The 27,776-nt window shown below is 50.4% G+C and overlaps 13 protein-coding genes across 13 annotated transcripts; 7 read left to right on the top strand and 6 right to left on the bottom strand.

The window, feature by feature from the left end:
* Nucleotides 1-902: 902 nt before the first annotated feature.
* VTP21DRAFT_9166 (uncharacterized protein) lies at nucleotides 903-3,705 on the bottom strand (the record flags this gene model as incomplete). The annotated part of the gene is made up of 5 exons (XM_069400093.1): nucleotides 903-1,949; nucleotides 2,038-2,871; nucleotides 2,948-3,213; nucleotides 3,296-3,567; nucleotides 3,677-3,705. The coding sequence occupies 5 exons, from the start codon at nucleotides 3,703-3,705 to the stop codon at nucleotides 903-905; spliced, it is 2,448 nt and encodes an 815-aa protein (XP_069254054.1).
* Nucleotides 3,706-4,776: 1,071 nt separating this feature from the next.
* Nucleotides 4,777-7,045, top strand: VTP21DRAFT_9167 (uncharacterized protein; the record flags this gene model as incomplete). Its single annotated transcript, XM_069400094.1, has 5 exons — nucleotides 4,777-4,928; nucleotides 4,995-5,127; nucleotides 5,206-5,475; nucleotides 5,578-5,791; nucleotides 5,862-7,045. The coding sequence occupies 5 exons, from the start codon at nucleotides 4,777-4,779 to the stop codon at nucleotides 7,043-7,045; spliced, it is 1,953 nt and encodes a 650-aa protein (XP_069254055.1).
* Nucleotides 7,046-7,607: 562 nt separating this feature from the next.
* VTP21DRAFT_9168 (uncharacterized protein) lies at nucleotides 7,608-9,461 on the top strand (the record flags this gene model as incomplete). Its single annotated transcript, XM_069400095.1, has 1 exon — nucleotides 7,608-9,461. The coding sequence occupies one exon, from the start codon at nucleotides 7,608-7,610 to the stop codon at nucleotides 9,459-9,461; it is 1,854 nt and encodes a 617-aa protein (XP_069254056.1).
* Nucleotides 9,462-9,751: 290 nt separating this feature from the next.
* VTP21DRAFT_9169 (uncharacterized protein) lies at nucleotides 9,752-11,892 on the bottom strand (the record flags this gene model as incomplete). Its single annotated transcript, XM_069400096.1, has 7 exons — nucleotides 9,752-10,033; nucleotides 10,115-10,531; nucleotides 10,600-10,907; nucleotides 10,979-11,069; nucleotides 11,138-11,359; nucleotides 11,448-11,786; nucleotides 11,875-11,892. The coding sequence occupies 7 exons, from the start codon at nucleotides 11,890-11,892 to the stop codon at nucleotides 9,752-9,754; spliced, it is 1,677 nt and encodes a 558-aa protein (XP_069254057.1).
* Nucleotides 11,893-12,575: 683 nt separating this feature from the next.
* On the bottom strand, nucleotides 12,576-14,236 carry VTP21DRAFT_9170 (uncharacterized protein; the record flags this gene model as incomplete). The annotated part of the gene is made up of 7 exons (XM_069400098.1): nucleotides 12,576-13,064; nucleotides 13,135-13,195; nucleotides 13,251-13,380; nucleotides 13,454-13,486; nucleotides 13,557-13,640; nucleotides 13,706-14,135; nucleotides 14,219-14,236. The coding sequence occupies 7 exons, from the start codon at nucleotides 14,234-14,236 to the stop codon at nucleotides 12,576-12,578; spliced, it is 1,245 nt and encodes a 414-aa protein (XP_069254058.1).
* Nucleotides 14,237-14,391: 155 nt separating this feature from the next.
* VTP21DRAFT_9171 (uncharacterized protein) lies at nucleotides 14,392-15,568 on the top strand (the record flags this gene model as incomplete). The annotated part of the gene is made up of 5 exons (XM_069400099.1): nucleotides 14,392-14,528; nucleotides 14,606-14,923; nucleotides 15,014-15,103; nucleotides 15,185-15,300; nucleotides 15,390-15,568. The coding sequence occupies 5 exons, from the start codon at nucleotides 14,392-14,394 to the stop codon at nucleotides 15,566-15,568; spliced, it is 840 nt and encodes a 279-aa protein (XP_069254059.1).
* A 627-nt stretch (nucleotides 15,569-16,195) lies between these two features.
* Nucleotides 16,196-17,486, top strand: VTP21DRAFT_9172 (uncharacterized protein; the record flags this gene model as incomplete). The annotated part of the gene is made up of 2 exons (XM_069400100.1): nucleotides 16,196-16,526; nucleotides 16,612-17,486. 2 exons carry the CDS (start codon nucleotides 16,196-16,198, stop codon nucleotides 17,484-17,486), a joined length of 1,206 nt encoding a protein of 401 aa, XP_069254060.1.
* Nucleotides 17,487-18,211: 725 nt separating this feature from the next.
* On the top strand, nucleotides 18,212-19,156 carry VTP21DRAFT_9173 (uncharacterized protein; the record flags this gene model as incomplete). Its single annotated transcript, XM_069400101.1, has 1 exon — nucleotides 18,212-19,156. The coding sequence occupies one exon, from the start codon at nucleotides 18,212-18,214 to the stop codon at nucleotides 19,154-19,156; it is 945 nt and encodes a 314-aa protein (XP_069254061.1).
* Nucleotides 19,157-19,192: 36 nt separating this feature from the next.
* On the top strand, nucleotides 19,193-19,936 carry VTP21DRAFT_9174 (uncharacterized protein; the record flags this gene model as incomplete). The annotated part of the gene is made up of 1 exon (XM_069400102.1): nucleotides 19,193-19,936. The coding sequence occupies one exon, from the start codon at nucleotides 19,193-19,195 to the stop codon at nucleotides 19,934-19,936; it is 744 nt and encodes a 247-aa protein (XP_069254062.1).
* Nucleotides 19,937-20,233: 297 nt separating this feature from the next.
* VTP21DRAFT_9175 (uncharacterized protein) lies at nucleotides 20,234-20,845 on the bottom strand (the record flags this gene model as incomplete). Its single annotated transcript, XM_069400103.1, has 4 exons — nucleotides 20,234-20,514; nucleotides 20,578-20,620; nucleotides 20,689-20,712; nucleotides 20,783-20,845. 4 exons carry the CDS (start codon nucleotides 20,843-20,845, stop codon nucleotides 20,234-20,236), a joined length of 411 nt encoding a protein of 136 aa, XP_069254063.1.
* Nucleotides 20,846-21,735: 890 nt separating this feature from the next.
* Nucleotides 21,736-23,523, top strand: VTP21DRAFT_9176 (uncharacterized protein; the record flags this gene model as incomplete). The annotated part of the gene is made up of 3 exons (XM_069400104.1): nucleotides 21,736-21,846; nucleotides 21,934-22,230; nucleotides 22,294-23,523. 3 exons carry the CDS (start codon nucleotides 21,736-21,738, stop codon nucleotides 23,521-23,523), a joined length of 1,638 nt encoding a protein of 545 aa, XP_069254064.1.
* A 232-nt stretch (nucleotides 23,524-23,755) lies between these two features.
* VTP21DRAFT_9177 (uncharacterized protein) lies at nucleotides 23,756-24,229 on the bottom strand (the record flags this gene model as incomplete). The annotated part of the gene is made up of 4 exons (XM_069400105.1): nucleotides 23,756-23,783; nucleotides 23,873-23,888; nucleotides 23,973-24,060; nucleotides 24,131-24,229. 4 exons carry the CDS (start codon nucleotides 24,227-24,229, stop codon nucleotides 23,756-23,758), a joined length of 231 nt encoding a protein of 76 aa, XP_069254065.1.
* Nucleotides 24,230-26,129: 1,900 nt separating this feature from the next.
* VTP21DRAFT_9178 (uncharacterized protein) lies at nucleotides 26,130-26,480 on the bottom strand (the record flags this gene model as incomplete). The annotated part of the gene is made up of 1 exon (XM_069400106.1): nucleotides 26,130-26,480. The coding sequence occupies one exon, from the start codon at nucleotides 26,478-26,480 to the stop codon at nucleotides 26,130-26,132; it is 351 nt and encodes a 116-aa protein (XP_069254066.1).
* Between the last annotated feature and the right edge of the window lie 1,296 nt (nucleotides 26,481-27,776).

Below are 27,776 nucleotides of genomic sequence, written 5' to 3' on the forward strand. Positions count from 1 at the left end.
GAGAGAGAGAGAGAGAGAGAGAGAGAGAGAGAGAGAGAGAGAGAGAGAGAGAGAGAGAGAGAGAAGGAGAGGGAGAAAGAAAGGGAGGGGAGGGAAAGAGAGACTTTGTCGAATCTCGTACTGAAAGCAGGGATATCTATGACAACGATTCACAAGAGGTTAGAAGATGTCAACGAATGCATTCATGGACAAGCGTGGGAGCATAATGAGGATGTTACCTTTCAAGAGGGAAGGGCCGATGGCGAGGATGAAAGGTCGGTATGCTAGAGATTGCTTCCTATCAAAGGATCGCTTTGAGGCTTTTGGTTGGAAAATAAAAAAACGAAATATACAAAGTGGGTGAAGATAAAAAAAGAAATGGGATCGGGGAACCGTAGACGAATCGAAATGAACACGAAAAAACCTGTGTGGATTTCCGGTACAACTCAGGAATTGGCATCGAGAGTGCGCGAGGGGGAGGATGCCCGACCAGGCTTCATGTCGCCCCTTCACCGTCGGGCCTTCTTCCCCTCTGAATCATGGCCCTAGCGGCTGCGGCCGCCCCTCGCCCCCCTCATTTGCTTTCAAACCGTTTCTCGACCACCGGCCCTGAAAGCTAAAACGCGGAAACGTCATCCAATTTCTTCATTTTGATTTAAATTGAATTTTAGGTTTCGTATTCGGCTCATCGTGTGCCAATAGATGCGATCGTGTTCTCTAAAACCCTTTCAATTAATTTTAAACATGTCTCATTTGAGAAATCATTCCACAATAATAAAAAAACGATTGTATAATAATCAAAGAAATAGGAGGATTAAGAACAGAAAAGATAAAGACCCCTTGTGATCATATGTATTTATCATATTTATCATATTTATCATATATATATATATCTTTCTAGAACAAAACAAATGCACCCGGATTTACGCATACAAATCGTCGTCGGCCGATTCGCCTCCAAATGCTGCGTTCGATCCAGACCCGCTCTCTGCGATGCCGCCCTCGGGGAATTTGAAGGACCCAAAGCCTCGCGACTGCTGCAAGTTCTGTGCAAACATCTCATACCGTTTGATGTCGTTGTCGCTCACAGACCGCCGAGCGAACCGCATCGCCTCCTCGAAATGCTCGCGTGTGATCTCGGGCACAGGGTCCACGGTGTCCTCATCCATGGTCGAATCTTCCGCCTCACGACGAGCCCTCTCCCGCTGGATTTCCTTCTCGATGCTCTCCCGAATGGCAAGCTTACAGGCGCGCTGACAGATTTCAGTCAAATCGGCACCGGAGAAGCCGTGGGTGGACTTGGCGATGTGCGTCAGATCGACGTCAAGGGCGACCGGAGACTTTCGCAGCGTCGACTTAAGGATCGAGAGACGGGAGGCCTCGTCGGGAAGAGGGATGTAGATGAGCTGGTCTAGTCGGCCGGGACGAAGCAGAGCGGGGTCAATCTGATCCGGACGATTGGTCGCGCCAATCACAAACACGTTCTTCTTCGCATTCATGCCGTCCATCTCCGTCAAAATTTGGTTGAGGACACGGTCGCCCGCACCGCCTCCATCGCCAAGCGAGGCGCCACGCGCCTTCGCAATCGAGTCAAGCTCATCGAAGAACATCACGCAAGGTGCAGCGGCACGTGCCTTGTCGAACACATCGCGAACGTTCGCCTCTGACTCACCGAACCACATCGTAAGTAGCTCAGGACCCTTGATCGAGATAAAGTTCGCCTGGCATTCGTTCGCCACCGCCTTGGCCAGCAGAGTCTTACCGCACCCAGGAGGCCCATAGAAGAGGACACCCTTCGAAGGGCTCATGCCGAATTTGAGGAACTTCTCCGGGTGCTCAACAGGATATTGTACAGTCTCCTGCAGCTCCTGTTTGACCTTCTCGAGACCACCAACATCCTCCCAAGTAACCGTTGGTACCTCGACGACAGTCTCGCGAAGCGCAGACGGATTGTTGACGCTAAGTGCATGCTAAAGTTTGCAAATGAAACCAGTGGTTAGCAACAAATTCAATGGAACAGGGGTATAAAATAGCAAGCAACAGGGGATCTAAACGTACTCTAAAGTTCTCCATGCTTACGGCGAGCGAGTCGAGAACTTCGGCGTCAATCTCTTCCTCGTCCAGATCAATCAGGTCCATCTTCTCTCGAATCTGCTGCATTGCGGCTTCTGAGCACAAACTCGCCAAGTCGGCACCGACGTAACCGTGGGTGTCGGCCGCGATCTGCTCCAGGTCAACATCGTCAGCTAGTTTCATGTTCTTGGTGTGGATGCGCAGGACTTCTAGACGACCAGTGGGGTCAGGAATTCCAATGTCAACCTCGCGATCGAAACGACCGAAGCGACGCAATGCAGGATCAATGCTGTTGGGACGATTTGTGGCGGCCATGACAACGACATTGGAACGTGCTTTAAGCCCGTCCATAAGGGTGAGAAGCTGAGACACGACTCGACGCTCCACCTCGCCGTTAGTTTTCTCGCGCTTCGGTGCAATGGCGTCGATCTCATCGATGAAAATGATGGCCGGAGAATTCTTCTCTGCCTCCTCGAATGCCTTGCGCAGGTTGCTTTCGGACTCTCCAGCCATTTTCGACATAATTTCCGGCCCATTGATGAGGAAGAAGAATGCGCCAGTTTCGTTGGCGACAGCACGAGCAATGAGGGTCTTACCAGTGCCAGGAGGTCCATAGAGAAGGATTCCACGTGGAGGTTTGATACCGATGGAGCGGAATAGCTGTGGATGGCGCAGTGGTAATTCCACCAGCTCACGAATCTGAGCCATTTGCTTGCGACAGCCTCCAACGTCGTCGTAGCCAACATCGTTCAAACTTGCCTCTTCGTCTTCGCGCTTGATTGGGTCCCCTTCGCAATGAATAACTGTGTCTTGGGCAACCTGATTGACAAAGAACGCATTTATTAACCCGGGACATGAAGCTTCTGGCAACTTGAAAAGCAATCCAGCCACTTACAATGCAATAATCGGCAGGGTCTGTCTCAACGACCTTGAACTCTACTGCACGCATACCGCCTCTTACAAGGAAAGTGTCGCCCTTGCGAACGGGACGGTATGCTTCAAGGAAATAGGGCTTCAAGTAAACTTCAAATAGGTTGCCGGTCACCCCCTCGACTGTATCATCGATGGGCAATACGTGAATGCGTTTGCCATACTTAATGTCGGGACATGGATGTACCGATACAACATCTCCCAACCGAACGCGTAGATTATTGCGTACCACTATTCATTGCAAATATCAATTAGTTGATCTTGTCTGATTTCATCATAATATCTCCAAAATCTAAAAAATGTGAGTAGATACCTTTGTTAATCCTGATCTTTGAATCTTCACAATCATCATCCGCCAATACAATCAGAACGGTATCTCGACGCTTCTTGCCCTTTACCAGCACAGTATCTCCACGAAATAGCTGAAGTCGCTCCATGGTAGCGGTTGAGAGACACATGACAGAGTTGTCATCATTGGTGGCATCATCAACGATTAACTTATTAGGAGCACTCTTTTTTCTCAGGATGGCTGTGGCTGTATCATGTTCTGGATCGCCTTGAGGAGCATTACTGCCAGAGTTGTCCCTATCATGTATAAAGCGCCAGACAAGGTAAACGCATGAGTATACAGATCACAATAGAACGAAGGGAACTGTGAGTGATCTCAATATGATCAGACTCTGAAACAACATACATAAGCTTTGGGTGCTTGCCAGCGGTCATGATTGCAATTCTACTAGAGTGATCTCAGGGTCTATAATAAAAATAGTGTAATGAAACGACAGAGGTCTAGTAAGAAAAAAGTAAAACAGTTAAAGGGAAAAAAAAAAAAAGGAATAAGAAACTTTTAAACGACAAAATTCAGGAACACGCAAGCTGAAGGAGACAGAACATTTTGTCTCGTGTGCGTCATGCAGATATCTGCGGGCTATCCCCTACTTGGATACATTCTATAGTAATCGATACCAAGCGTGAATTCCCCTATCGATCCAGATCATCTATCATGCGCATAAAGTTGCAGATCCCTTTTTTCAAGTTTACTCGAGATATTTAAATACTATCTATTAGCCACCTCCCCTTGCTTCGCCCTCCAAAATTTGCTTGATTCTTTTCCTCCTCCACCTCCTTTGCTCTTTCGTATCGCAAGCTTCCTTGCTGGTCCTTTTTGCTTGCCATTTCTTGCGGGTTTAGCACTCCTAATTCATCCCTCGCCTATTCAATCTTTTTTTCTAGCTCGAAGTCTTTATTACTCTATTTTGATATCCTTTATCCTTCCTCTCCCTCGCAGCCATCGCACCTCACTCCACCCCCTCTTTTCCGCAAGCTCTTTATTCACCCCCTCTCCCTATCTCCAGCTCTTCAAGATTTCGAATAGCAGGAGTCGACATCTGTGAAGGTACAAATCGGTTGACGCTTGGAATTGGAGAGTTGGATCCAAAGCTGTCAGAAACTTTGGCACCAACCTATTTCTTTCCAAGAAAGAAATCGTAACCGGTTTTCTTCTTTTTCTTTATCACCTCCTATTTACTATCCTTTTTTTTTTCAATTTCACCTCTCCCCCTCCCTGCCTGCTGGACTGAGTGATTTTAATTATTTAAGCTTTTACATTTGTTTGCCCCTCTCCCCCTCCTCCAGTTGCAAAAGTTTAGCTGCGTAAAGATTCTATCCAAAGACTTTCTTCACTAACGATTCTTATCTTTTCTCCTTGCTCTTTCTTTGTTTTCTGACTTGCAAGAAGTTACCCTCTGATTTTTCGGAACAGGGCAGAAGCAACCCTCCTCCGCGATCACCGCCATGATGGCGTCAGCAGAAGAAGTTAAAGCGATGACTCCTCCCGATACGCCCAACCACCACCCCCCCTCTCCGCTTACCCAACAGCCCACTTTATCGGGAATAGACTGGCGTGGCGCACCTGCTGGCTGTTTATTTGTAGCCAGGTATCCATGGTTGTTTCCCCCTCCCTAGAGGATGGCCCTCGTGATGCGGATAGCTGATTTTCCCTCACACTATAGTCTCTCCTCAGTGAAGAGCGATGATCAACTTCAAAAGTCGGTGTGGGATCATTTCTCAGCCTGGGGCAAACTTCTGAACGTGAAGGTGATCAAGGACTCGCTGAATCGTCCCTATTCTTTCGTGCAGTTTCTGGTGGGACAGTATACTCGATGGTTAGCTCATCCCCAACCTTTCTCACTTTTATCGTTCGTTATATATCTCTGCATTTAGAATGTGGATGATGCCAAGCGAGCCCTAGTTGAGGCTCAAAACTCAGTTATTGACGGGAGACACATCCGAGTCGAGCCAGCACGTGTCAATCGTACCCTGTTTATCTCTCGCCTCCCAAAGACGATCGACGAATACAAGCTCAAGGAAGTGCTGTCCAAATACGGCCCGCTTGAGGATATTCGAGTGCTGCCAAACTACATGACCGGGCACAGCAAAGGTTGTGGCTATGTGAAATTTTTGTACCGAGAGGATGCGATCAAAGCATATATGGTGAGTTAGAGTTCTAGGTGGGAGAGGGAGAGGGGGAGGGGAGGAGAGAATTTGGCCCTCCACCGGAATACTCATTTCACTTGTATATACCATTCATGACAGACCTTAAGCTCGACCACGCAGTATGGCTGGGTGGTGGAATGGTCCACGAACAACGACACGGGCCGCTCCCCCATCGATCCGGATTTGGTGGTGGATCGGCGTAGCATTTTTGTCGGGCAGTTGAATCCGCGCGAGGTGACCGCTGAAAAGCTGCAGGAGAGATTCGGCGTCTACGGCGAGATCACTCGGCTGGAGCTAGTGAACAAAGACCCACGTGGCTATAGTATATACAATTTTGAATTCCCCCCTCAACTCTATTGACGGATTCTGTCTTGCATCCATAGTTGGAAGGCCTGCTTTCGCCTTCATTAGCTATCCTTCGGAGGAAGCGGCGTTGGCCGCCATTCAGCATGAAAACCACGTCTGTTTTCTCGGCTACCCCATCCGCGTCCAATTCAAGGAAGAGCATCTCCAGATGTCGTCCCAATCCTTCTATACCCGGCCGCCGGTCCCACCGGGGGGCGGGCGAAAGAGCCGATGGACCGCTGGGAACGAGGAGCTGTACGGCGTGGGGTCCGGGGAGAAGTCGAGCAGCGGTGGCATCAGCGGGAGATCCGGCGGGGCCAAGTACTCCTCTTCTGCCGGCCCGCCCATCTCAGTGTCGTCGCCCTCCATGATGCTCTCCGAGAGGCTTGGGGTGTATGTTGGCTCGCTGCCACTCCCCGCCACCCATGGGCTACAGTTCTCCCAGATGGGAGCCATGGTTCCGGGATCCTTGCCATATGCAGGGGCTCCCTTCTCGCCTACCGGCGAACTATTCCCACCCACATTCCCATCCCCCTACTCCCCGCGTTGCCCCGGCAGTGAACACATCGGCGTGGCCAACTTCCAGCACCTGCCCCACCTAGTAGTCGGCGACGAGGGAAGGGTGATGGCCGACCAGCGCGGCATGACTTATCTACAAATGCCCGACGGGCATGCTTGTTATCCCGTGTATCCAGTGCCACCCTACGTGGCCCCTCAGCCACCTCTCTTTCCCCCCGCCCAGGTCCACCAGCACCCTCCTCAGCACCAGCATTTCCGTCACCGCGCCATCGGCCACCTCCGGCATTTTCCTGCCACCTATGCTCCCCACGCCACCCCTGCCTACGAAAACCCATTCACGCACGAGACGGCATTGACGGCTGAGCACGGTGGCCATTCAAGCGATGGCTCCGGAGTATATCCCCGGAAGGCCACAGAAATACAACCCGGGTGTCCCATCCACGATACCGAGAGCCTATGCGAGAATCCGCCTCTCTCACCCGAGCTGCTTCCTACTGCGTCTACGGAGACCGAGTCCGTTGCCTCCAACGATCCCGATGGCCACGCGCCCGAATCCAATGTGGCATCACGGGCTGCCGAAGCGGGAAAGAAGGAGTCGAGCGAAAAACAGCCGCGTACGTCAAGGGAAGGAGAGGCCAAAGGGAAGAAAAAGGAAAATTTGATGAAAATCGTGGAGGAATCAAGGAGCGATGTGGACGTTTAAGAAATTTCTCCCCCTCCCCTCTCTCCTCCAAAAGCGTGATCATTATATTATTACTCCCTCTATATATTCTATGTGTTGATTGACTCCATTCTTATTCTTGTGTGTGTATGTGTTTATTTCTATATCTACCCCTTTCTCATTGCGATACACTTGCGGGAGCTTTATATCTATGCCCAAAAAAATAACCATCGGATGTATTTTGGCTAGTGGACACTATGGGCTATTCTCGACTTGCTCGAGGGATATCTCGTCAAATATGCGAATAAAACTGGGTTCGGGTGATTTCACGGTTTCCCATTTTCCGAAATTGGTGTGCGCTCCGAATCAGAAACAGCGGGCAGTCGCGGTGACGTTGCCCCACGCATACTGCGCAGTTCAGCGCCCGCTCCCGCAGCCACGCGCACCCTTCTCGCTTTTTTTTTTATCCCCTCTCACCCCCCTGGCCCCCAAATCAAGCGCATTCTTGCCGAAACCTTTTGCTGCCTTACCCATTCTCCCCTCCCCCCCCCCCCTTTTCCCCTTTTCATTTCCAACCATTACAAGTTGATTGAGTCAGATCACTATGTCAGGCCGATTTCGCTGCGACAGCTGCCGAAAACGCAAGCGCCGCTGCGACCACCTGTGTGGACCCTGCCGCCTGAAAATGATCCCATGTTCACACTGGCCCATTCAGCCCACCGGCCTACCCCTTCCTCCCGCGCGCCTCACTGCAGAACAACGCGAAGCGCTCCAATTGCACCTGGGTGCCAACACAGCCTCCCCGGCGTCCATCGCTGCCGGTATGGGGGCTGGATCTGGAGGGATGTCGCATATGCTGCATAGTGCTAATGGCCTGCCTATCTTGCCCAAGCACCATTCATTTGCGCCAGGGGGAGGAATCGGGGCCGTCGGAGGTTTCAAAAGTGTCCTTCCCGATCTGCCGCCACTGCCATCCATTTCTTATACGTCCACCGGGGCCAACTCGTCGTTAATGCCGCGGACAACCGCAGGAATCGGGGAGAAGCGGCCTAGAGATGAGGCGGACAGCGGGGACAACGAGATACTGGAGGACGGCGAGGAGGGGAAGCCAGAGGGAACCATGCGGGGAAGCTGGGGAGCCCAAGGGTCTACGGGCTTGCGGCACGCATATTCGTCCTCGGCTCCAAACAGTGTGCACAAGGCATCCCCCTCATCCGCCTATTATCACTATCAGCACGGCCAAGCCCACTATCCACATTCACACCATGCATCCTCCCACTATCACCACTACCAGCCGCACCAGCTCCAGCCCCCGCATGGTCCCAAGCCAACCCCACGGGTTGCGGCCCCCAGATCCCACTGGTTAGGCGTCGACTCCGTGTTCTACCTGCGATGGTGGTGGGATGATTCGCGGCGTGTTTATACGGGCGAGGCGGTTGAGCCCTTTCCGCCTCAATGTCAGCCGGCCCCACTGAAGGTCGATCCGGCCGCCTGGTTTCACCCGGACAATATCCCGGTGCGTGAGAAGGGCGAGGCCTATCCCTCCCTCTCCCACTGGTGGGTCTGGGCCCGCACCCTCTCCGACTCCTCGCTGGCAAAGGCCGTGTGCCTCACCCCTCTCCCCAATCTCCCCGCTATGGCCTCTGCTCTGCGGGAGCACGAGGGCTGGCAGAGTGAACGGGCGGGCCGCCTGATCGAACTCGTGCTCGAGTGGGCCAAGGGAAAGTCGGAGGCTCTGCGGGCACTCGGGCAAGGGCCCGTCGTGGTGAAGCATTGGGATAGAGTGCTGGGCGCCGGTGAGGATGGGAACGGCGGGGGAGAAAACTTGTTTGGGCGCGTGCTGGAGGCGCTTATCGATGGGTTTGTGAAGGGTAAGGGAGAGGCGATGGATGCCGAGGAGATCCTGGCCGCGGTGAAGCGAACAGAACCAGAGAAGCAGGTGGTACAAGAAGGCGCGATCTCGGTGACGCAAGAATATAAAGACGACGCCGATGTCACCCCCGAATTCAAGAGCGAAGGATCTGGTAGTGAGACGGGCGAAGACAAGGACCTGGAGGACACTGCGGAAAGGAAGGAGGATCAAGAGGGATCCATCAAGGAAGAGGCCCTTTCCGAAGGGTCGTCCGATATCGAGGAAATGGACGAGACCCCGCCTGACGAGCCGGAGTCAGCACAGCTTAGCATGAAACGATCCACCCATGCTAACGAGATAACACAACGAGACCAGGAGGTAGCCCCCCTTAGCAGAGGGCCGCAAGCATCTCCGAACCAAGATGATCCACAGGTTGAGGAGATCGAAGAGGAAGAGGAGGAAGAGGAGGAAGAGGAGGAGGACGAGGAGGACGAGGTGGACGAGGTGGACGAAAGAGAAGAGGATGTAATGGAATTGGAGGAGGATGGCGATGACGACATAGAAGAGGAGGAGGAGGAGGCGGCAGCGGACGAAGACAAGAAATGAGCTTGTGTTGTATAGGGAATCCAAAACTGCAAATCATCCATAATTTGTGAATTACAAGGCACAATTTTGATTTTTATATTCTTGCTTTCTTATTTTTTCGGCATTTCTACCTGCGTATACAGCCTAGTTCCTCCCCCTCCTCTCCCCTTTTTTCTTTTGAAGATATTCATTGTTAACTCTTTAATAAAATGTGTAAGTTTTATGGCAAATTTTCAAATAAAATAGAGGCAATCAACAACATTAGGTATACTTAAAAATAAAACAAAGAAATAAGAGCGTCTTGGAGGTGATTATGAGGTTATTTGTGGGATGTCTCCGTTGAAGAGGAGCGTTTCCAGCCAGTACACCAGCACACTTAAGATACGAGAGCGCACCCCTTCCTGTGCCAACAGGCCGCCCCCACCCCCGACTTCCATCAACCAAACGCTAGTCACCAAACCGCACAGGTAAGCCGCCAAACCATAAAGAGCGAACATGGTCGTGTTGCCAATCTCCTGACGCAAGCGCATCAGAAACATGAGCTTAGGTTGGTGGCGTATAGCAAGCTGTTGACTGGCGATCTTATCCGCGAGCTATCATGAAGCAAGCATACAAAAAAAAAAAGCAAGACTATAAGTTGTCTCTCCCTGGATCTCCAATAGGATGCCGCTTACCATATTCAGTTCATTCAACGACAATTTCTGCGGCTTTAGACTCGCGCGGCGTGGTGAGAAGCGTACCAACTCTCCCTCGAGCGATTCTCCCAGTTTTTTCGACCCATCGTTGCTTGGCAAGTTCAAGTGATTTTCCCTCCCATACTCTCGATCCTTGGTCATTTCAACGCCAACCCTCCCATCATCATCATCATCATCGTCGTCGTCGTCGTCATCGTCGTCGTCATCCTCTATATTCCCATGTTTCTCACAGCCACGTAGTCCTTGCTGTTGATTAGCGGCACGTATTTCCTGTTGTAGTCGGTCGATTTCGTCCTGGAGTGTACGACGTTGTGCAAGTTCCTTGGCATGATACTCCGTCAGTTGAGAGGTGGGCTCCGTCCAAGTATAGGCCGTGGATTCCTCCACTTCCTCAAGCTATATCGCATGCACAGCCCCCATTAGGGTCCAATTTCAAACTAGTTACCAGGGCAAAACCAACTCACCCATTCTAATCTCAGTGGGCGTCCCCTTTTCCCGGACTCACTCTTTCCCACCTGAAGCTTATCCAAGTTGTTCTGCAAGTTTTGGACCATTTCCCGCAGCTTCTCGTTCTCCTTTCGCTCGCCCTCCAGCTGTGCATACACTTGCATCGTGAGAATATCGCTGTCAAGCGCCTGTAAACTGCGCACCATGTCTTCGCGCTCAACCGTCCATTTGCGCCGTTCCGAGGCGAACGAGGCAAGAGCGGACTCTGCGTTGGAGAGCTGGGTTTCTTTTTCACGGAGTAAGGTCTGTAATTTGGTAGCTTCCTCTACAGGGGAAGAATGGGTCCATAAGAGGATGCACGTCAACGTGACATCAAGGAAGCATGCATATAAATACCGCATTTTTCGACGTAGAGGTCTTTTAACTTGGCGTAGCTCTGCTTTTGCGTATCAATTCGTACCTGCAGTCGGGAGATGTTCTCTTCCAGCTAATAAAAGACAACGGACCATCAATGAATCAACCAGTCTCCATGACATGGATGTGAAGGACTCCTACAGTCAAGATCTCCTTCAAGTTCATGCGATCTTTGCTCTTGAATTCCGAGACTTCGCGTCGCCTAGCCACCAGCTCTGCCTGCAATTCATCCTTCTTGCGCTCAAGCTCATATATCTTCTCCTCGTGCTGCCTCATGGCATTAGTCACTAGGCGATCTTTTTCGCGGAGGCGATGCTCCATGCCAGTATACATGAGGGAAAGTTCTTGAAACACGTTGTCGTCCTGTTTTATCCGTATGTAAGTGTATTCATTCGCTCCATACTCGGGTGTTAAACCGAATAGAATTTATAGAACAAAGGTCTCTTCTTACGGTATCATCAAAGCCATTCCACGCATCCTGCGCGATTTTGATATATTTATGGCGCTTTTCGATCTCTGCCGTCTCCCTTGCCCTGTCATCCCGAAGAATGTCCTCGTCATCCTCACGCTCCACCAAACGCAAAAACTTGACTACATCTTCGAACGTTAATTCAACCTCTCCGTGCTGGGCCGCAAACGCGCGTAATGTCGCGCGTTCCTCCTCACCCAGAACTGGAGAGCCCTTCCAGTTCTCTAGATGCGCAAGCAATGCCTCTAGACGACTAGCAGGGAGGAGATTTCCCTGCTTAAGCGCATCAAAAAAACGGGAGAGAGCTAGGGTATCCCTGTTCTGTTAAATGCAACATAATCCATGGCAAGGCAAGATAAACAAAGATAAGCCGATGGAGAGAGGGTGTACAATATAAGGGGCAAATTACCTCTACACCGATAGGCATCGATGAACACTAGGATTCTTAAAATGGATATTTTTACACGCGTCTTTTTTTTCCCCCTCAATCTCTTAAATAACAATATATATATATCAGATGGTAAGAAATATACGAAATCCTTCCACCCTCTTCTAACCCTGATACGTACAAAATAATAATTAATGCTTATCTACAAAATTAATACATCGATTGACTTGGGAGAAGAAGGGAAAGAGGAGATAACAGTTTTCATACTACGAATGGAAAAGTGGGCCTTCCCCCCTTAGGAGACACACCTCCCAAATTTAAAACGTGACGTTCGATTTGAATCCAAAGGCTTGTTTCATTGTAATATGCTCGATTACGCAAAAGTCAAGGATACCGATTGCTTGTGGAGAACTGGAGTGGGCCACAAAAGAGGGCTGTGGGGAAATAAACCAGTATTCTCGTTCACAACAAGTAGCCTTTTGCACCCAATCTACTTATATCAAACTTGATATTTGGCGTCACCACAGAGTGGTAAATTTCAGGAATATCCTCGCCCCAGTGGGCTTACAGGAAGTTGGCCTAGGGACATTTATTACAAGCTAGTGAAACACATATCGCGGTGATAGATAGAGAGAGCTATCGGGGGAATTTCACAAAGTGATAAATAGTAGTACTCATAGAGAGAGGAGAATCATTGGGATATCGCGTGGAATCACTGGTGACTACATCCAGCCTAATAGTGCCACCAACCCCACCGCCGCGAACAGGCTCCATCCCGTTCGGGACGCTTGGCCGGTCAGCGTCGGGATGATGGGAGGCGCTGTGGCGACATTGCTTTTGGCCGTCTCGGAGGGCGGCACGGGGATGGAGGCGGTGGTGGAGGTGACGGTGGTCTCCAACACTTTGGTCGCTGTTTTCGTCTCCGTCCTGTAGCGGGTCTTGGTTCGAGTGTCCGTCTCCACCTCCGTCTCGGTTTGGGTCTGCGTGCTCTGCTCGGTGGTCACGCTTGTTCGGGTCTGGGTATCGGTTGCGGTGACCGTTTCGGTGGTGACGCGCGTGCGCGTGCGGGTTGTGGTCGGAAACGGGTCTGAGCTCGCACAATACGTCTTGCCGCTGTAGGGGCAGCAGGGGTCAGTGACTTTGAGATGGCAGAGAAGGGGGCATTCGTCAGGGCATGTGGGAACAATCATTGGGCAGAACACGTTGTCGCACTATTGAAAGAGGGACGCAAGCTCCAAGTTAGGCCTCTCTCGACAAGACTGCATGCCCCAAGGCACAAACCTGGTGTGGATAGGTCTGAGGCGGGCAATACATCACGCCCAGGCTCTTGCAGCACGGGTCGCTTCAAACAAGAGATTCAGCGCAGTTCGCCTACAATGGAACAAGGCCAGACTTACGGGTTATACATGTGGCAGCTCGACGAGCACTCCGTAGGGCACAGCGGCAAGAGGAGCGGGCAAGCCTTTCTCCCACACTGGTTCGATTCGGCGTCCACCGTCTCCGTCACGGTCGCCGTATCCGTGGTAGCTAAGGGGTATCCAACACGTTAGTGGATAATGATGAAAAAGGGACGGCATGGGAGGCGCAGAAAAACCCTTACACGTCGTGAGAACAACAACGCTAGTGGTGGTCTCTATACACGGGTATTAAAGGGATGATACGAGTTAGCTTCGGTATTGCGAACACTCCGCCGCTCTTATTACCTGGCGGGGACAAAATGGTCGGTACCGTGGTCCCAGCCTCGGTCGACGAGACGGTCGCGTTGAGGCTTCCAGACGACAGGGAGACTGGAACAGCAATAAAAAGAATGAAGGCTATTTCTTCCACGGCAAGGGCAGAGAAAAGTCATTACGAAAGGTCGCGGAGGGATCGCCATGGACCAGCAATGCCCAACCCATGTAGAGGAGAAATCGCAGGAATGAGCACTCCATAGTGCGGGTGCGCTGAATGACAAATTCGCCAGAGCAAGAGAGAGCAGAGACTAGGAAGTCTTGGAAACCTGGCCACCAAAAATAAAAATGCAATGTGACTGGCCATTCATAACCCAACCGCCGAAGCTTAAATACGAAAGAGGCGAGCCCGCTCCACAAATCCCTATTTTCGGCGGTGGCCAGCGGCTGGCCCACTGCCACAGGCCGAGGGCCATTTAGGGTCGTTCTATATGGATTTCTGGTTACGTGTGCAGGCACGGCAGAGGGCAGATAGAGTTGGGCACGGCCTGTTCTATTTGGGGGTGGCGGGGTGCGATTGGGCGGGGGAGGATTGGACGGGCGTCGCGCTCGCTAAAGGGAAGCCACGCTTGACTGCCATGCATTGGCATAAAACTATGCCAATGCGGCCGTTTCTCTCTGCTCTCTGTTTGAACGCGGGCAGATGATTTCATTTTCTCCCATGAGACGTCCGCGAATCATTTAGGTTAGCGCTCTAGGTTAGGTTGGTTAATATGTCTGTGCGTCCGATTGACACCATCAAACATGCTCCTCGTCCCACTTCTGTTTCCTTTTCCTCCATCTCCCATCCAAGATCTCCTCGCTGCTTATGTTAGCATTTCGAAAGAAAATGTTTTCCCAGGGCTCCTCTCTCCTCCCTTCTCTCGCGTCTGCGCAAGATATAGAGGCAGATCCTGCAGTGCAGGCGAGGCGGCCAGCGAAAACATCCCTATCGCACCCAATTAAGTGAGCATCTCGATCCCTCCCCATTGTGGAACCTCTCCCCCCCCCCCACTCCCTACTAACCAACTCTTTCAATCTAGCATCAACTGGATCCTTCCCCATGAATCAGTCCCTACGCTCTCTTATCACCCCTCCCATCATTCCTTGACTCCACTAGGCCCACTCGCATTGGCATCCTCGAATCCATCCCTCCGTGATCCCATGCAACTCCAACCAAAATGGGACGAAATGCTCGGAAGATATCAGAGCCTAGAGAAACTAGGCAACCTAGCTCTCTGCTCGTGTCCTGGAAAAAAAGTACGACTTGATGGATCGGTGCAAGACCGAGCGGCCATCAACCGCGATCTTAACCTGGACTTTTCGCGAATTCGGTCGTTTAACGTAACTACTATTGTGTGGTAATGACTGGCGTCCATTTGGAACCCATGCCTACAGAGTCTCTAGATATCAGTGGCTGATGGCTCGTCCCAATACGCTTTTTTATGTAGTTGCTTGAGCGATGAAGAGCTGAGTTATCTTGGTGCTCCGTGGACAAAATACCTCGAGGCCGCTCAGAAACACAAGCTAGAAGTGATCCGGTAGAACCAAACCATGGATATATTGCATCTTCTCCTGGAATTTCCATTAATCTTTCCCCGCCTATGTGCATTCATGAATAGATTGCCCATGGTTGAAGGGGGATGCCCCGATACCCTGGAGGCCATGGACCAGATTTTGGAACAAGTTAGTGCGCGGGTACATCGAGGGGAGAACGTGCTGGCTCATTGCCGTGGAGGTGACTATTCTCCTGCAATATCTCACAGCATTCCTTCCCTCCCATCCCCTCCCTCTCCTCCTCGGATAACCTTTTCTTTTCCTTTCTAGGGATTGGTCGCGCTGGGCTAGTCGCCTGCTGCTTTTTATTGAAAGAGGGCTACTGCAGCCTCCCCGAGCATGCGATCGAGACCGTACGCATTCGCAGAAGTCCTAAGGCTATCGAGACTATGCAGCAAGTAGACTACATTGTGAAATTTGCTCAGTATATTGCCGAGAGAATAGGCTAGCTTATTTGAACAATTTCGATGTATATATTTATATATGTTACATATATATATATATGTGTATGTATACACCTGTGCCTGAGTGTATAATTGGCTATTTCGGGACTCTTGTCTTTCTTTTTTTGTATATTTCATATTTATATTTCCCAGGTATAATGATGTAAGACTTTTTTATTCGTTGTTGTTGATTTATTTGCAAACCTATGGCTTGCTCCCTTTTTATCCTTCCTTATCTCTGTTGGGGGGCCGTTTTCTCCGATTTGACGTTAACTATGTATGGACTTTTGCGTTTTTCCTTTTTTTTACTTGTAGCAAGAAGAAAAATAAAGATATATTAATATCGGATGCGTGAGACTGCGTTCCCATCTCATTCCATCACTGGTCTTATTAAAGCACGCAGGTGAATTAATTGTACGTCACTAAATCCGTTGAGATTTTTTTTTTTTTCCACTTCGAGTCGTTCGATACCGGTCCCCTCTTGTTCTTTATTGAAAAAATTATCCAACGGGGTCCCTTGACCTGATCCAAGCTATTTTTGTGCATTCTTGCCTTCATTACTGTTTGGTTGGTACGGTTCGTCGTCTCATCGCCGGTAGCAGCTGGCAGCTTTGATATCACTTCATTGAGTAGATGAAAAACCCATCCAACAGCGCCCCGCCTCCCGCCCCTTCAGCCAACACCATGAACAATCCATGCGAGCCTATCCATGGCTCTGCCAATTACACTAGCTCTGTCTTCAGAACTAATCTTGGTGCTGGCTCTCCAACCCATCCATCTCCGGCCGCTAAACTCTCGGCCGAACCGGCGGAGAGAAGAGAACCTGTCCAAGAAAAGGAAAGCCCTGAATGGCTCTGCCTACAGCATATTCTTGAGGAGGCACGAGCCGAAGAATTAGCAGCCGGGCAGATGCCCACTACAACCACCGTGGAGAGTCATAGAGAGCCGGAGGAGGAGAGTGATGGTAAAGAGCTTTTTATCTCACCCATTAACAGAGAACTCTCCTTTCTAACGAATGGATGACTTTTCTCTCTCTCTCTCCTTTCAAGATGCGACGCCCCGCAATTCCTTCCTCATCTTCTCCGAGTCTCCGCTGTCATTTTCCCTATCCTCAGTGGGGACCGCTAAGAAGAAGAGGCGCACCGTTACCACGCCCTTTCAAACCCGCGTCCTTCAAAAGGTCCTTGCCCTCACCAACTTCCCCTCCTCACAGATGCGCAGGATGATTGCGGAAGCGCTGGAGCTCACTCCTCGCACGGTCCAGGTATGGTATCAGAACCGTAGGCAAAAAGAGAGAAGCCGTCTTCAGGCCCAAGAGAGAAAGGAGCGCGGGGACGAGAAATCGACGAACGAGAGCGGGGGTAAAGTGGCCCCATCACAGCCTACCAAGGTTGTGTTTCATTCAATAACCACGGTGCATTTGCCAGACCGCAAGAGAAGGCTGGAAGGGGCCGAAGCAGGGCCGCCTCGTGTTACGGTTGAGCGAATCATGGGGAGGCCAGCTGCGGCCGAAGCCAAGCTGAGCAGCTCGCCCTCGAAGCGACTATGCAAGCAAGCGACCCCGCCCTCTGAATCGCTAGCCACCCCCTTTCCATCACCCATGCAGGGTTTAGAGTTGAAGGTGGCGGAGAAGATGGCAAGTCCGCAATGCGACCCCCTGGAGTTGTTGGCGATGGCTGCGCTGGAGGTGGGGCAGACGGTTGAAGGAAATTCGGCAAGGGGCGGTGAACATGGGAGCCGTGGGGGGGAGAGTACGGCATTCAGCCGTCCATGTCGAGCACCTCTCTCACGAGAGTCCTCCCAGACGAATCCATTTGCTTCTGTCTTTCCCGACGTCTCCTCGTCCTCGTCCTCATCTTCACCCCCCTTCTCGACCTCAGCGGCACCCGTGCCTACCATTATCGAGTCTCGTTTCCAGCGCTGACGTTAACCTATTCCAAGTGTATTATCTACCTCTATTATTTATTAGCACAGCCCCTTCCTAATCATATCAGATCGGATATAAAAATATTTATACACTAGCCAACCTCTTCTCCAATGTTGAATATTCTGTTAGATCTCCTTCAGCACCAATAAACAAGCGCATTCGAAGCCCATGGCTGATTTCCTTATTCGTGGCCCAACTCCCAACGTCGGGAATGGGAGCCCACGTGCTACACGCGGCTTCGCTAACCTTTGAGAGGGCAAGGGCTAGGCGAAGGTTCGCAACCGCGTTCCGCTCTTGAAAAATAGAGTTGTATATATATTTATACCAGGGGCTGAGCAACTCTCGGCCCTCCTCCCCCCCCCCCATTCCCCATTTATTCGCCACCAGGCCCAGCTGTGGCGTGGCGCACGGTCTATCCCAATTTGGTACATCTGCACAAGATAGATGAAAGCGAGGCAGCTGGGGTCGCGATTGCTTTTTTGTTTGTGTGCATTTCCCAGAATACGCAAAAGTTGCGCCTTGTACAAGAGGAAGATATTTTTAACAATGTGGCTAGAGACTCGCAACCGTCTCGAGTAAAAACAACACCAAAAAAATTAATAGTGTTCCAATTCTTTCACAGTCCATGCCCTGTTCCGAATTCCACTAAAACGAATACCCCCCTCTTGTTCCCCTCAATCGCATTATTTAACTGAAGATCTATTTTACCTCCATTGTCACCAATGGATTCCCTCCCCTCCCTCTCCACAGCCCAATTCTCTTCGCCCCCACCTCTCCCGACCGAGGGAGCGACAGATTCCAACACGACGGTTTTTGCGGCGTCAGGTCTATCTCCGGGCCCTAGACCAAGTCCGTGTTTGCTATCCCATAATGTCACGCTTTTTCTTTTCGGTGGATCACGACAAGCCGGGAAGGGGTCCGTTATTCTCTCGGCAAGCCTACCGATCAGTAAAGAAAGGGTGGAGTGGAGAGAGCTATCTGCGGAGAGTGTGAGGGGAACTCTGAGTGAGACATGCGCAGTGAGCGAGGGGGGGAAAATCGTGGTCATAGCGGAAGAGGGAGGGCAAGTGCGGGCTGATACCAGAAAGCAGAGGTTAGCGAGGAGAGGGCCGATGGAGGGGCTGAAGAGGGTGCATAAAAATTCGAAGAAAAAAAAAAAGAAGCCCGGTAAGCATGACTCCAGGGCGGGAGAAGAGGAGGAAGGGGGGGAGCTTGAGGAGGAAAAGAAGAACGAGCCAACTTTGACGGCAGCCCCCTCCTCTTCGGCCCCCTCCCCTCAGCCCTCCTCCATGCCCACCCCCGCCCCGTCCTCCGCTCCCGCCTCTGACGTCAGTATACATGTTTATGATATCCAAACACAACGCTGGGACACGTCCAAGAGTGATCAGGAGACCCTGCGCAATTTTATCGGGCGCACCCACTACGCCGCCGTGTCGCTGGGTGCAGATCTCTATTATTATGGGGGGAGAATAGGCGGGTGCTTCACCGATATGCTGTTGGTGTACAATCTCGAGAACAAGACATGGCGAAGGGTGGTGGGGGCCCCCATCGTGTGGTATCCAAGTTTGGTCGCCATCCAGGGAAAGCTGGTAATCTTTGGAAGCTTACCGGGAGAGGGGACGTGGCTCAATGTCGCCTATCAATACAACCCCTCTGCGCAAAAGTGATCCCCCGCCCTATTCCTCCCGATCCATTATTCTAGTATGTATGCAATGGCCTACCGAGACACCGCCATCGTAGCCGTTCCACGCACTACCGCTCAGGGGGACCCGCACGTCTGGCTCTTCTCCCTCGGCGACCATGGCGGAGGCGGTGGCGCGAGTAATCTCCTTCAATTAGAAAGCCCCACTAATTTCTCTATACCCAACTTCAAGGAGCAAATGGCGGCCACGCTTCTTGCCGACCGATATTTGATCCTTAGCGATGAGATGAATAAAATCAGCCTGGAAATGCCCTCGGCCATAGAAGCTTTGGACGTGCAGGCCAGGCAGTGGGTCTCCCGTCTTGACCCGCAAAATCAAACGAGGGCCTCTTTTGGGTTCCAGCCCACATCGGCTGCCTCTCCATTCACCAGTGTGGCCCCGAGAAATGCGGCGACAGGTGAGCAAGGAGGGACGAACTGGACCGGCATCCTCGTCGGATCTATCCTGGCTGCCGCCATTCTGGGGTTCACAACAGGTATCCTTCTCTATCGCGCCCTCCAACGACGGGGCAAAAATAAAGCAGGCCAACTTCCATATACCTCGGCACGCTCCAGCTCGAGTCATGATGTGCCACCTCGCCTGTCGCTTGCCATCGAAGCTTCTGGCGAATCCCTTATCGACGCTATCATGCAAGAGATCGGGCCATCGGAGCTGGAGCCACGGGTGGCAAGTCGGTTCCGCGAAATCTTTCCGCCCACATCGTCGGAGCCTCATTTGCCTAAGACGCTGCCACCGATAGGATAGACCCATACCTGTCCCCCCCTCCCCCCACCCTGCGCCTGTGGAAGCCGCCCACCCTCCATCGACTACTCTTGTTATATATACATATCTACATGCATATACAGTATATTTAAATTTTATTCTATCGTGCCAATCCCTTCTTTTCCTCTGTAAAAATTCATTCTTCCTCATTTGCTAGTTTTATAAGTTATGGTATATACATGCATATATTTCTAATGGAATTTAATATAACCTCATGGCATCCTCACCCAATGGATAGGTGGAGAAACTGGTGGAGAAGCCATGGGAGTCGATGATATCTTAGTACACACATACGGGAAACACTCCTTCAACAGGCGGGAGCAAAATAACAAGGCTCACTAAGCACTCTCTTCTTCCTCGTCTTTTTCTTCCCTCCTCCTCCTCCTCCTCCTCCTCCTCCTCAGGCCCACCCACTTCATCCTCAGTTACATCCGCATCCTCCTGGCTCTCTCCCTCCTCTTTCCTCTGCTGCGTCCCTTCTTCTTCAACCGAAGCAACCACGTCGAGGAGTTCCGTGATGGACTTTTCAAGATGGGTCACTCGCGTGTTTATTTCCTCCACTATAATATCAGGTGTGAATCAATCACATGGAGAAAAATAAAACGCGAAATTGGGCAACCTACTCCGATTGGACATTTCAGTGGACATTTCTTCAAACCTCGACTCCTTTATTAAGATGATAGGTTAGAGATTGCTGGCAGGAATAAGAGAGAAGGTGAGCATTCCATCCTTACCAGCTGATCGAGCAACTCTTGGAGCTACGCAATTGCGAGACAAACAGAGTGAGATCCAAAAATGGCAAAGCAACAGTGGAGTTTCTAGAATTACCAGAGCAACCGTCTTTCCACCCCCTTCATTCTCAGCTTTGGACGCCGTTTCTGAGGACATCATATTAACATTGGAAGCTAACTCTCACCTTGAAATTTTCGGAAGGAAGCTCTCAATTTAGCTCTGCTAAGCCACACTACCCTCTCTGACATTTTGGTCTGAAAGCCTTAGGAGCGAGCTAAAGCCGTATTCATATCGTGCTTCACTCCTCTCGTGTCATCACCCGAGCGTGCCGAGAACTGCGCTGCAAACTTCATGGCCAGGGCGAAGTTTGGATTAGGCTGAAAGCTGTTCATTATTTATCCATGCACCGCGTTTTTACAATTCCGATTTGGCACGGCGGTGCATCCAAGGACTTTCCTAACCTCGCTCCTGCTACACTACCCAACGACAGCTCGTGACACAGTGCTAGGATGCTTGGTAATCACGCGCAAGCCTGCTTTCCCTCCCCCCGTCGGCCAGAGGACAGCCTCCGGACTTGGGCCGAATCCAGAGACATCCCAGTCAGGGCAGCGCGTGAGTAGACACATGGCTCTGGAACGAGGGGCCTTGGAGCCGCGTGTAGGCTAGTGCTGGCAGCGCAAGCGCTGCAGCCTTCCTCCAGCAGAGTTCATGGCGCAGGCAGACTAGGAGAGCGTGCTAGCAGCGAAGTAGGACAGCCGGTGCTCTGCACCCAATGGCCAAATGGGATGGCTCGCGCAATATGCCCATTTCTCACTCTCCCGCTAAGCTCCCCCTGCCACCGGTGTAACCGGCCGGCTGTTTTTCTTTTCGTTTCGAATAAATTTTGCTGTCAGGTTGTGGTTGGCCTGACGGTTTTTATTTTTTGCAACCGAATCCATCTTCGGCCCCTCTTCTTAAACCCTGAGCCGGATCCCCTTTCTCTCTTTCCCCCCCATACTCCCATTCTCCCCCCAACTGGCTATTCCTCTCATTACTCACACCACCGCACGATGAAGTTTGGCATCATTGGTCTTGCATTGCTCTCTCTCGGGGCAATTGCTTCCGTGCATGCAGAGACATTCTTCGAGGATGGTTTCGCTGATGGTGAAGGCTGGAAACAGGTAATTCCTCCCCCTCCCTCCCCCATTCCGCTCTCCTAAATCCCAGAGGCCTAACCCGCTCCCATCTTACTTGCATCGCTCTCGCAGCGCTGGACGAATTCCGCTCACCGAGACGATCTTGGGCGGTTCAATGTCACCGCTGGTAAATGGCATTCTAACCCCATTGCATCCCAGGGACTTCAGACGGTGGACGATGCGCGCTTCTACGCTATCTCAGCGCCCTTCAACAAAGTGTTCGATAATACAGGCAAGGATTTGGTGGTGCAGTTCTCGGTGAAGCATGAGCAGGATATCGATTGTGGAGGGGGATACGTCAAGCTGCTCCCTCCCCAGTTCAATCCCGAGAAATTCAACGGAGACACCGCCTACAACATCATGTTCGGGGTAAGTGGCTTTAACCATTTTCCCCGTTGCTCTCGCTCATAACGACACTGATTTCCTTTACAGCCCGATATCTGCGGAAGCTCAACCCGGGTGCACGTCATCTTCAACTACAAGGGAACCAACCACTTGCTCAAGCGCGAAATCTCGGCCCCCACGGACGAGCTGACCCATTTCTATACCCTGATTGTTCGCCCAGACCAGACCTACACCGTTCTTATTGACAACGAGGAGAAGCAGACCGGCTCTCTCCTTGAGGACTGGGAGATGCTCCCGCCCAAAGAAATCGACGACCCCAGTGACAAGAAACCCGCCGACTGGGTTGACAATGCCACCATCGAGGATCCGGAAGACAAGAAGCCCGAGGATTGGGACCAGCCCGAAACCATTCCCGACCCGGACGCGAAGAAGCCCGAGGACTGGGACGACGACATGGACGGTGACTGGGAGCCTCCCGTTATCACCAACCCCGACTATAAAGGCGAGTGGAAGCCCCGCCAGATTCCCAACCCGGCCTACAAGGGAGAGTGGAAGCCCCGCCGCATTGCCAATCCAGAGTTTGTCGAGGACAAATCGCTCTATGCCTACAACACTAGTGCCATCGGCATCGACATTTGGCAGGTCAAGTCGGGCACGATATTCGACGATTTCCTGGTGACCGACAACGCCGAGGAGGCGAAGAAGGCGTTCGAGAAGGCATGGAGGAAGGAGGCGGAGCTCCAGGCGAAGGAGAAGTTCGAGGAGGCTGAGGATGCAGCCCGTGCGGCGAACGGCGCTCAGGACGAGGCCGAGGAGAAGAGCGAGTCAGAGGATGCCGACGAGGATGTCCCCGTGCTCAACTTTGGGGATCTGGATGGAAATGTGGGCGAGGAAACGGCCGTTGATTTGGAAGGAGAGGTGAAGCTGGACAAGGAGGCCAAGGGCGCCAAGAGTGATGTCAAAGAAGAGGTGAAGGAGAAAGAGGTGCTGGAACCGGAGGAGGTCAAGGAGGAGAAGGCAGAGACAGTCAAGGAAGAGAAGAGCGAAGAGGCCAAGGAGGAGAAGCGGGAAGAGCCCTTGGAGGAGAAACAAGAGGAGGTACCGGAGAAGAAAGAGGAGGAGGCGGCCGAGGTAAGCAAGCAAGAGCAAGCTGAAGAACCCGTATCCGAGGAAGTGGAGAAAACGGACCCGAGTGCAAGCGAGGAAGAGCTGCGAAAAGAGCTTGAGGAGTTGAAGCGCAAACTTGCAGAAATCTCCGTCAAGCTCTCTGAGAGGCCCAAATCCACCGGCCATAAGCACATCAAAGATGAGCTTTAAAAACATCCCCCCCTGTATCCTTCCCCCATTCCAGATATCTCGTGGAAATGAAAACACTCTTTAACATCCCTCGCTGCCCTTTCTTTTATCCCTTCGCTTTTTATTTTTGCTTTCTGTTCACTATGTATTTGTCAATTAATTTGATTTATTATTTAAACAATCTATTGCAAAGAAGGGTGGAATCCATAGTGACGAAACTTTGTTTATTGACTCATCCAAAGCCATCCCTTAATTACTCGGCAGCGCCAGCATTCTTCTTCCTATTTAGCGAAAATGGAAAGAGTGAGGAAAATCATGGATGAACACGGCGGAAAAATGAGATGAAACAGAAGTCAAGGAAGCAACTTACAAAGTCCACCAGGCATCTGTTAAGGCGATGGGTGGGGTGAAATCAAGCGATTAGTTCGAGGGTTCCAAAAAGAATTCACGCAAAATAAAGAGGCACTTACTGAAGAAGGGAAGTCCAAAACCTACGCCAAAGAATGTAACAACACCAACGGCGAGCAAAGGCTTGTTCTTGGTGCTGAAGGGAAGATTCTATCGAGGGGAGAAGCGCAAAGCTCATTAAGGAGTCCTGAAGATGAACAGAAAACAGATCGAAAATTACCTGGCCATTTGTGTTCTCAAAGTGATAAAGATCACTTCGCAGGGGACGGGTGAGAGCGCGGGAACGGAGGGCAGCACGGGAGAAAATGGCAGGGTACATCTTTGTTTGGGCGATGAAAGGATTTCAATCGATCGATAGGAAAGAGGATTAAATGTTTTCAGTTTGATTAATGTTACAAGGGGGGGGTTGTGACGTCACCACGTGTTGAAATCAACCAGGTCGAGTGGGAGAGCATAAGAAAAAGTGGTAGAGATCAAGCGGTGCCCCATAAAAACAATGAATACAGACTCAATTCGAATGAGAAAAAAAAAAACTATATACAGAATTCAAGGGATATTTGCTAGATATAGAGGAACGATTCCAAGAAGATAAAGGAATAAGTGGTCATCGTCTGTTAAATCTGTTCCCAACCATAAACTGCGTCGTCCATTCGGGAACTCGAGCTCCCCATTAGAACCGGCTGGCCATTAAAACCATCCATTCCCAGTAAGAAAGACCCTCCAGGTCCTAAATCCAGTGTCAGTTCATGCATTACCTAAGAATCACTATCAAAATTCCAAATCATTCTCCCCACCTGAACCGAAGTCGGCTGCCCTGACCTTGGCGGGTTGGAGGCTGGAGGTGGAGAAGTAACAAGTGCTGGCATTGCAAAGTCAGTAACAAAAAGTGATCTACCCGATCTCCCTCAAAACAAAACTAGAGATAGAAGAAAGAAAAGATGTGAAAAAAAAAATATGGTTTTTCAGGCGGGTGATCAATGGCACGGCCCAATTCATTATAATTAAAGTTTGGCCTTTTTTGGGGAAGCTATCGCCTGAGCAAGATAGGTTCTGTCCACGGTGAGCTACAGTCTGGATCCCAAGCAAACAATCCCAACTACGCTCTCTTGGCTCAGCTGAAAGTCCCCCGCGAGCTCTCTCTGAGTCGCATCCTCCCTGCGTCCTTGTGGTGTGACTCTTAATAAGGCTATTGTGAGCGAAATGTGGGGCCGTTGGCCCACGATGGCACCATCCCTGCTGCGCAAAAAGGAATACGCTTGTCCACGCAGAGTGAATCAAGCCACTAGGACCCCAAAAGGCCTGGCAGTCCCTACAGGCCAGCCCATGAAGCCGGGTCATGCGCAGCGAAGAGTTGGTTGGGCTACCCTTGAGAAAGGAAACGGAAAGAGTGGCGGCAAAAATTAGCGTTTTGACCACAACCATGCTGTGCATTTGAAATGCTTCAAAAGACTAATCTAGCCTCTTCATCAGCCCCCAAGGTCCCCTAACTAGGCACATGACTAAATCCATGGACCGCAAACCCACTTATACAGTACATCCTCTACTAGCTCACATTGGATTTCGAATTCTCTCAGAGTGCGCATTTCTACAACGCCTCAAACCTAAGGTATCGAACCTTTCCTATGGAGAAGGTGTAATCCATCGCAGGTTCTTGGGTCAATCTGACTTGAGGTGTCGAGGAATCGGACTCTCTTTTTCATTCTCCTCGGAGCGCTACCCAAGATAATTATTATTGGCATGGAGATAGATTTGCTATTCCGGATATCCAAGTGTGGAGTGCTTTTTAAACACGCATGGATCTGATTCCTAGGATATTCTGTGGTGAACCTTGACCCATAATCTCGATTCCAAGGATCTGGATCAATCCAGTAAATGTAATTTATTCACATATCCTCCATCATCCGGCTCTGTGCGTGATCCTTTTCTTCTTGATTGAATCATGCCTTAGGGCATGATGGCTGTGTTAATTCAAGCCTTGTCGACACGTGAGGTCTTAATAGTATATGATGATGGGCCATTTATTTTCACGGCCTTGTATATGTAGACGAATATAGGGGCCCGTAAGACACTGAAGCTTTCTGAAATGGATGATGAGTTCAATTAAATTTTCACCAAGTTTCTATGCCTTTCATGCTCGAGATTTAGAGAAACGTCGATTCGAAAATTTATTGTTTAAACAACCAATCAATCAGGCAGGCACGCTCAATCAGCAATAGTATTTATTCAACACAACGGGTGGTGAAAGAGACAGCAGAGAAGCGATCGTAAGGTCGGGGCCCATACGCCGTGTGGACAAGACGGCCAGTGCAGTTTGTGGAGTCATACCAACGGGTCTCGATGCTTGACCCAGTATGGAAACCTTCGATATTACTAGCCTCGATCGGAATAGGAGTGCATCTATTGTTACTAAGGATATAATAGGTACGCTTTGTGCGATTTGGGGTGTGGTATAGAGTCAAAGAATAGGTGGTGGGGCAAACCGGAGAAGAGGGTGCCGCCTCGGAGGGCATAGAGAGCAAGCCCACCGAAGCTATGGCGGAGAGCAGAAGCAGAGAAATGGCTGAGCGCATTTTAATAAGTCTTTACAGCTAACGTACTAAGCACTTTGCTAGAAGGGTAGCAGACACAGAGAGTAAAATGAGAAGAGAACCGAGAGGAATCAGTTTAAAGGAAAGTTTTTTTTTCGGGGGAATGACGTGGTTAAAGTTCAATTTTCTATTAACTTTAATCCCCTTCATCTGAGACAACTCTAAAGAGATAATTCCCTAAATTTTCTCCAACGGGTGCTGCCCACACATCTCATTCATCAAAAAAAAAAACTCTCAGCCGCTTATTGGATAAACTCAACTATACTGGGCCATATCTCTCAATCCACCTGGGAGAATTCCTTTCCATTCTTTTCATGTGTGCTTATTAATGGGCTGTAAAAGGCAGCTCGGCTCGTCTCCGTGACGCTCCTCTTACCCATCACGCTTTCCAGCACGACTATATGAAGAGAGACTGCACTGGACGCAGGTAAGGATAAAGGAAAATATTCTGGGAGGTTTGAAAAATAAACTAGGAATTGGGTGTAATAATACGACCCTCCAGGCGACAACTTGTCGAAACGGGCAATATCCGACTCGTGATCTCTCTCGGCACACTTTCTTGCCTCATTTGGACACCTCCACGAACCAAACCAAATGGGCTATCTGCGCAAAACTTTTAATGAAATATACTATAAATGGATATCATAAAAGCTCGCGCAACGATGTTTACGATCGCACCCCTTTGGAATATCACAAGTGAAGAACAGTGGAGGCCAAGCACGTTGCACAAGTAAGTCCCCACAGAGACTTCATGGAAAGCCAGTTCACTGGCCTGAGAGTTCATTTCCCGCTGACGACATTCGCCCAAGAGAGTTGGTTGAGATTTTCTCAATGCTCTGACCTGATCATTCATTTCGGTGTCAAGCGGCTGTTATGAAAGAAGTCGATAAACTTGGGGATAGTTCCAGCATACAAGAGAGGATAGGAGCAGTTGCTAATTAACTTTGATGTAGAAACTCTGCTCACTCATCCTCCTCAGATATAAATATAAAATAGGCGTAAAATTTTGTGTTCTCCTTAGGAGAATAATTTGCAAGTTTTGCATAGATGTTGGTGGCCGTATCGCACCTAAGTACGCAAAAGCCTACAATCTTTTTGACGTGATTACAATTCTTTTACAAGCCCACTTGGACATTGATGTTTTTGCAATATTTAAGCACCCATAATTTCCAAAGTATTTTTGGTGCATCAGCGTTCATATCAACTTTTGAGAGCAGTAAGATTAAAGAGTGCATTTAATCCCTTACCAGCAAGTCTTTCATTACTATTATGTTCAAG

The sequence above is a fragment of the Calcarisporiella thermophila genome, assembly GCF_041956535.1.
Source record: "Calcarisporiella thermophila strain CBS 279.70 unplaced genomic scaffold VTP21scaffold_5, whole genome shotgun sequence".
In the NCBI taxonomy this organism is placed as follows: domain Eukaryota; kingdom Fungi; phylum Calcarisporiellomycota; class Calcarisporiellomycetes; order Calcarisporiellales; family Calcarisporiellaceae; genus Calcarisporiella; species Calcarisporiella thermophila.